At 35.4% G+C, this 6,280-nt stretch overlaps 1 protein-coding gene across 1 annotated transcript; it reads right to left on the bottom strand.

Annotated features, from left to right (window-relative positions):
* Positions 1–494: 494 nt before the first annotated feature.
* Positions 495–5,373, bottom strand: LOC113050350 (serine protease 27-like). Its single transcript, XM_026213229.1, has 8 exons — positions 5,202–5,373; positions 4,058–4,078; positions 3,807–3,969; positions 3,322–3,590; positions 3,094–3,239; positions 2,003–2,213; positions 1,804–1,917; positions 495–1,355 (listed from the first exon to the last, which is right to left on the bottom strand). Exons 1-8 carry the CDS (start codon positions 5,248–5,250, stop codon positions 1,351–1,353), a joined length of 978 nt encoding a protein of 325 aa, XP_026069014.1. The 5' UTR covers positions 5,251–5,373; the 3' UTR covers positions 495–1,350.
* Between the last annotated feature and the right edge of the window lie 907 nt (positions 5,374–6,280).

Raw genomic sequence — 6,280 nt, 5'->3', positions numbered from 1 at the left:
GTGATGAATATTCATGAGTTTCCCGGACAAGCGAGTGAAACCAAGTGGAACTGATGATTTCAATTCACGCTCCTTGCATATCAACAGCGACACAGTGTGTAGTAGCCTTGCTTTGAAAACTGAATCGGAGCTTTGGTATCAATCGCGTCCCATCACTAGATCGCCACACGGGTGGCTGCGATTTCTTCTTTGAGGTAAATAAAAGTTTTACTGGTTATAATAGGCCTACTGCAGAATTAATTAATGTAATACTTTTTAAAAGTGTGATATTTTGTATAAGCGGGTGTATTAAAATATTTCGTGCAGATGGCAATGATGCAGAACCCTTCCAGTATCAATTTGCTTCCAAGTAAGCCTATTTATGTGATAATAAATTATGATTACAAGGATGATTGGGATGGAGAAATTTATTGCCATAATTAAAATTTATTGGTCATAGATATACTTTAAATATACATTTACACAACTAAAAATTATATCAACCAAAAAAAGTAACTGTGTATCTTTCTCTTGGGTCCTCATAAATGAGTAAGCAGCAGCATTTAAAACAATAAACAGAGAATATGCACTGTTGCTCAATATTTAATTACTGCTTCAGATTCATGATATTTTTATTTGCTACAAGCAGGATACAAAAGAACCAAAGAATTTTTACAAAAGAATAGCAGGATACAAAAGAAGCACATTCAACGCTGTCATGTCGTGCATTTGTCTTGATAATAATAATCATATACAGTAACTGTTAGCATGTCTGCAATTAATGTGCACCTGGTTTATGAAAAACATTTCAGGGGGCCCAAGGCAGTCGTCGGCCTTTGACTAATGGTTAAGTCCGCCCCTGATGTGGACCTTAGAGAACACTAAGAAACAATAAAAAAGGCAGTTCATGACCACTTTGAAGAAGTAACCACTCATTTATCAGCAGAAATAATAAATGATCAGATCAATTTTAAACATTAGGTAATTAGATGACAATTTTTTTTTTATATACAAGAAAAGTCAAATGCTTAAATGAAGGAAAGTTGCCCATGGCTACAATTGACACTAAATAATGACATGCTAGAAATTGAAAAAGAGAAATAAAAGAGACAAGGATTCTACTAATGGAGTGAGGAAAGTACTGTTAGACATATAAGTATGTTGAACATAAACAATATGCATTTACAGCTCTGAGTGATGTCAGTGCAGCAATTTCTTTGACTGCTGCTCATTCCTGACTGTGCAACTCATCCAAAGTGGTACTGATTTAAAATCTCCTCGCAGAACAATCAGATAAAGTTAATCTGATTTATGTGCAAGTGACATGATTATAAGTGTGTGATTAAATAATCCATGGAATTATGGGACACCTCACACTGCAGAGACACAAAAACAAAAATATAAGTCATGAGAATGAGCAAGAAAGAGTTAATTTTGGTCTATAATTTTTGGAAATTTAAAGTATATGTTTAATATATTTTATGGTGTGCAATAATTAAAAATTACGTATTTAGGTATGTAAAATGTATGCATATTTTATATCATAAGCATGTGCCATTGATTTTAAAGAAACACATTTTGTGAAGAGAACTGGTAACACTTTAAAAACATTGATTTTATACATCCATTCACAATGAGACTAGCCAATTAAACATAATTGTAAAAAATGCTAAAAGCAAAAAAAGTGGAGGAAGCTAAGAAAAACGACTAGCATCATTTGTTTGCAAACGCCAAATTATGTGATATTTTGTTTCTAATGCAACAGCATTTTTAAAATTTTTAAACATCTGTAAGTATTACTGAAATGAGTGTGTTTGGACTTACAGGTACAAAGCTGTCTATAATCTTTGCAGCAGTTTAAAATGCAGTTAGTATTGCAGTTGCAGCGGAAGTTACTGTTGTACTTCTCGTTACATCTCCCGCTACAGGAGGTTGAGGCTGCACACACAAACCAGCATTAGTCAAACAAGTATCCTCTGTTAATTGTGTATAAGCTGTGTAGGTCTCTGAAAGAAAGTTTTACTTAGGGTGCCAGAGCATGAGTTTGAGGCACTGAAGGTGACAAATCCCGGCAGGTTTTGTCCCAGGTTGTTTGTGATCCAACTCTGATATCGAGACACACTGGTGTAAACTCCAGGAGAGTTGGGCCTGGCACAGCCGTAACCCCAGCTGGTGATCCCAGACTGAACCCACACTGTACACTGCTTACTCACCATCGGACCACCAGAATCCCCCTATAGAGAGGGACAGAAATAGAGAGATAGGAGGTTTTTATTATTATTATTAGGGTAGTAATTTTAACAGTAGAAGACAAAAACATGCTCTTGTAAAAACCTGTTAATTGGTTAATGGTAAGCTTTATATGTTGAAAACTGTAAACTGATGCAGGTGTCTTAACCGGATGGCCATGGCCCACCAGGGGATCAGGTAATTAATTTCAACATATTCTATAATTTACTAATTTTATGATTTATAGGTTAACTAAAAAAATAAAAAAAACAACAACACCACCACCTCTCTTGTGCGTATTCTGTGATTGTTTAGCTGTTTCTCATTGCTTTGTGTGAAATACAGTCTTGACAGCAGCTCATATGCAGAAGCATTTGAAAGCAAACTTCAGCTCTCAGTTGGATGAAGCAAGCAATGTTGCACTAGTAAAGTTTTGATGGATGATGATTGTAATTAAGGTAAAGACTATTATAGAAGTAATCCTGACATACAGGAATCATACTTTAGGTGTGCGTTTGTTATTATTGATGAGGAAACAAACAATATTTGCTCTGTCAATGCACAGATCACTATAACATTGTATTTCTTCATTAACACATGTCAAAATGAATGTATTGTGAATGTTTTTATCATGGATGCTGGCAGGTGAAGTGTGCTTTGGAGGAGTTGGTGAAGATCTGTGATGTTTGTATGGGTACAAGTCACTCCAAACACAGACACGATTGCTTGTAACAGAGGAACTGTTCACTGATCGATGTCAACTCGCATTTAGACAGTATTTATCCTCAATAGATAATGTGAATGCAAATAAATTACAACGGGTCTTGTAGTGTGTTATACTGTACATACTTCGATGTGTGCCAATATTCTGTTTGTTCATTGTACCTGGCAGGTGTCTTTGCCTCCCTGTATTAAACCAGCACACATCATGTTGCTAGTAACAGATCCAGAACCCATCAGATTATTACATTGAACATTGTCCACCACTGGAATCATAGTCTCCTGCAGAATCCCAGGAGAAGGTAGGTTCACTGAACACCAAACACACAATAATCAATGAATGATTTTAGGAGTAAATGCATTATGAATTAATAGGTTTGCATGTGTTTGTACCTCCAGATTGAGTATCTCCCCAGCCTGTGATCCAGCTGCTGGTGCCAGAAGGGAAGACGCTGTTCTGGGCCGCCAGACACACGGGTCTAATGTAGTTATTAAAGGTGACTGTGGAGGACAGCCGGAGCAGAGCGATGTCATTGTCGTTTGTGTTGCTGTTATAAGAGGGGTGAACGATTATCGTTCTCACGGTTCTGCTGATCTCATTGGCATTGACTCCCTGCTGTGTCCTCCTTCCCAAATACACAAGCAGACTGGATGTGCTGACACTAAATACAGTCAGAGAATGTGAACAATTTTGCAGTGTCATTTGACATAATTTGGTATTTTGTCATTTGGTAAAATTGAAACTTAAATGTCTTTGAATGCCAAAGGTTTTACATTGCATTTGAATGTCAAGCATGACAAATATCTTTAGAAATCAGTACATCTTTTTTTTTCATTAATACAAAACTGTTGCATATGTGTGTTTAGGTGAATCTTACCCAGGTAAACAGTGAGCTGCTGTCAGCACCCATTCGTTGTTGATGAGAGAGCCTCCGCAAAAGTGATATCCAGAATGCTGCAGACTGACCTGCCACGGCCAAGACCCTTCAGGTGCGTTCACACCACCAACAATACGGGTGTTTAGAGGAGCTTGTCCACAAACTATGAGAAAGAGATCAAAGATTATTCAGTATTTTAGTATTTCTACTATATGACTTGATGATGACATATGAATGAGAGGAGCTCTTACCAATAAACTGAGAAAGTGAACCTGCAAGGGAAGAAATAAAGTTTCTTTATAATGACCCTGCACACATTATTGCATTACTGCACTTATAGTGGTAGATTCAGTTAACAGTTTAGTTGGTGGGCATAACCTTTTGGTAAGTTTGGAATATATTTAGTAATCGTTGCTGAATATTCATCTTTTCCATGATATAATTTTAAACTATTTTTCAATTATTTAATTATATTTAAATTAAAAAAGTTATTTTAAATTATTTTATTTCAAAATATTTCACTTTTCACATTTTTTACTTTTTGTAAAATCCATAAATCCAGCACTCAACTTTTTCCAAACACATTAAAAATCTTAATTATTCCAAACTTTTGACTGGTAGTGTATTTTTTGACATGACATCACAAGAGTGTTTCTTGCACCAGCGCTCTTCACATGCTTCATTGATGCTTGTATATAGAACAGCCACAGACTCGGCACACCTCTACTTCCACTCACTATTACAAATCTACTAGCTAGTGAGCAACGCCTCATGGTACCTTCACAGAGAGGCTCAAAATCACTTTCCAGAACATTCTCATTCACCATTCCTGGCTGGTGGAATGATCTTCCCACCCCTATCCAGAATGCTGAATCCCTGACAATTTTTAATCGACAGCTGAAAACTCATCTCTTTCTAAACTACTTGGTTTCATCGTAAATAAATAAATAATAATAATAATAATTCTCTTTATTCCTTCTTTTTCTAGATTGTACTTATTTGAACAATGTATGAAACTTGGTATTACAAGCACTTTCTGTGTCTGTTTGCCTCTTTAAGAATAATCACTTTATGTGTCTCCTGATTGTAAGTCGCTTTGGATAATAGCGTGTGCAAAATGACAAAATGTAAATGCAAATACAAGAACCGACTCCTAAGAGTAATTTATTTGTGAATATGATTACACAGAAACATGTTTAGTCTGATTGATGAACAAATTATTCTTACAAGTCGGCTTATTTTATAAAAACATTCAAAATGAGTCACTGTGAATCAACATATGATACTGAACTGCAAGTTTCATGTCATATTATTTTAACAAAGCATTTGTTCCCTTTGTATAATGTCTTTGTTCATGGTTATCCTTACCCTAATAGATGTATCATGAGACCTTACCTTTGGCACATATGAGCAGGATCATTGTGATGCATGTTAATCTCCACATCTTCACACAGTTCCTCTGTTTGCTAGCAGAATGAATGCATAAGGTTATTTTGTTCTCTGAGACTCGTCTAGTCCCCTTTATATAGTTGTGCTTCTCGGTTTACTCTTTTCATCCGTCACTCACCTGCCCACTTCTTTTCTCTTTATGCTCCTCCTCCATTTTTGTCATTCTCTTTCAATCTTCATATTCTTTTTTGTATGCAAAGTTGTCAAGCACATATCCAATCACTTCACTGAGAACATTTTTCAGAGTTTGTACTTATTGTTAATTAATTGCAGGTATATTTGAGCAGTATTGACAAATACAAACTCCTATGAGGTCATTGAAGTCACAGAGATAGTAAATAGTGAATGATTTGATATCATGTGGTATTTGAACTTTCAGCTGAATTTCAAACTGGCCCAACAAGTTAATTTACATTGAAAAACATAAAAAAAAATGGAATGGCAGAAGGAATCGAATCTTAAATGTTTCACATTGCATTTTAATGTCAAGCATGACATGTCCTTGTTCAGTCCTTTTTTCTTTTAGTCTGACTTTCTTTCCTGCTTGCTTCATTTCTTTTAGAAAAACACTTTAGAAACTAAGACACACACAGTGTGTTACTTATGACAACTTATTGTCAGATGGCAGCAACAATTACTCATAATAAAAGACATACATAGGTGTATCAGTCTGTGTGTTTAGATTTTTTTTTTTTTTTACATTTTAGGAGATTTACTTGAAGGAAGTATTATTTATAATAAGATAATTGGAGTTAGCCAAAGATTAAACTTGAGCTTTAAAGCTTGCAATGTTTCTTTAACATAGGGACATCAATTGTGTGCTTAAGAATATTTGTGTTAGATTTATATTGCTCTTTTATATTTGGCCATTACAATGTCTAGGATCTCTTTGATGTTTTTTTTTTTTTTTTGATTGTTTAGTGGCTGTGTAGACATGATCAGTCTGGTTCTCAGGTTCTGCCCCACTTTTCCCACCTCTAACATAACTGTGATGTTGCAACATCACAGCATCTCCACAATACAAC

This window comes from Carassius auratus, chromosome 31 (assembly GCF_003368295.1).
Source record: "Carassius auratus strain Wakin chromosome 31, ASM336829v1, whole genome shotgun sequence".
Classification (NCBI taxonomy): Eukaryota; Metazoa; Chordata; class Actinopteri; order Cypriniformes; family Cyprinidae; genus Carassius; species Carassius auratus.
The sequence above is the reverse complement of the archived record's forward strand: the minus strand, read 5'-3'. Positions and strand labels throughout refer to the sequence as shown.

Coding starts and splice junctions, on each gene's coding strand:
- LOC113050350 (XM_026213229.1), bottom strand. CDS start 5,250: ATGTGGAGATTAACATGCATCACAATGATCCTGCTCATATGTGCCAAA. Junction 4,079..5,201: donor CCTGCTCATATGTGCCAAAG/GTAAGGTCTCAT, acceptor CTTCCCTTGCAG/GTTCACTTTCTCAGTTTATT. Junction 1,918..2,002: donor CTCATGCTCTGGCACCCTAA/GTAAAACTTTCT, acceptor TTGTGTGTGCAG/CCTCAACCTCCTGTAGCGGG.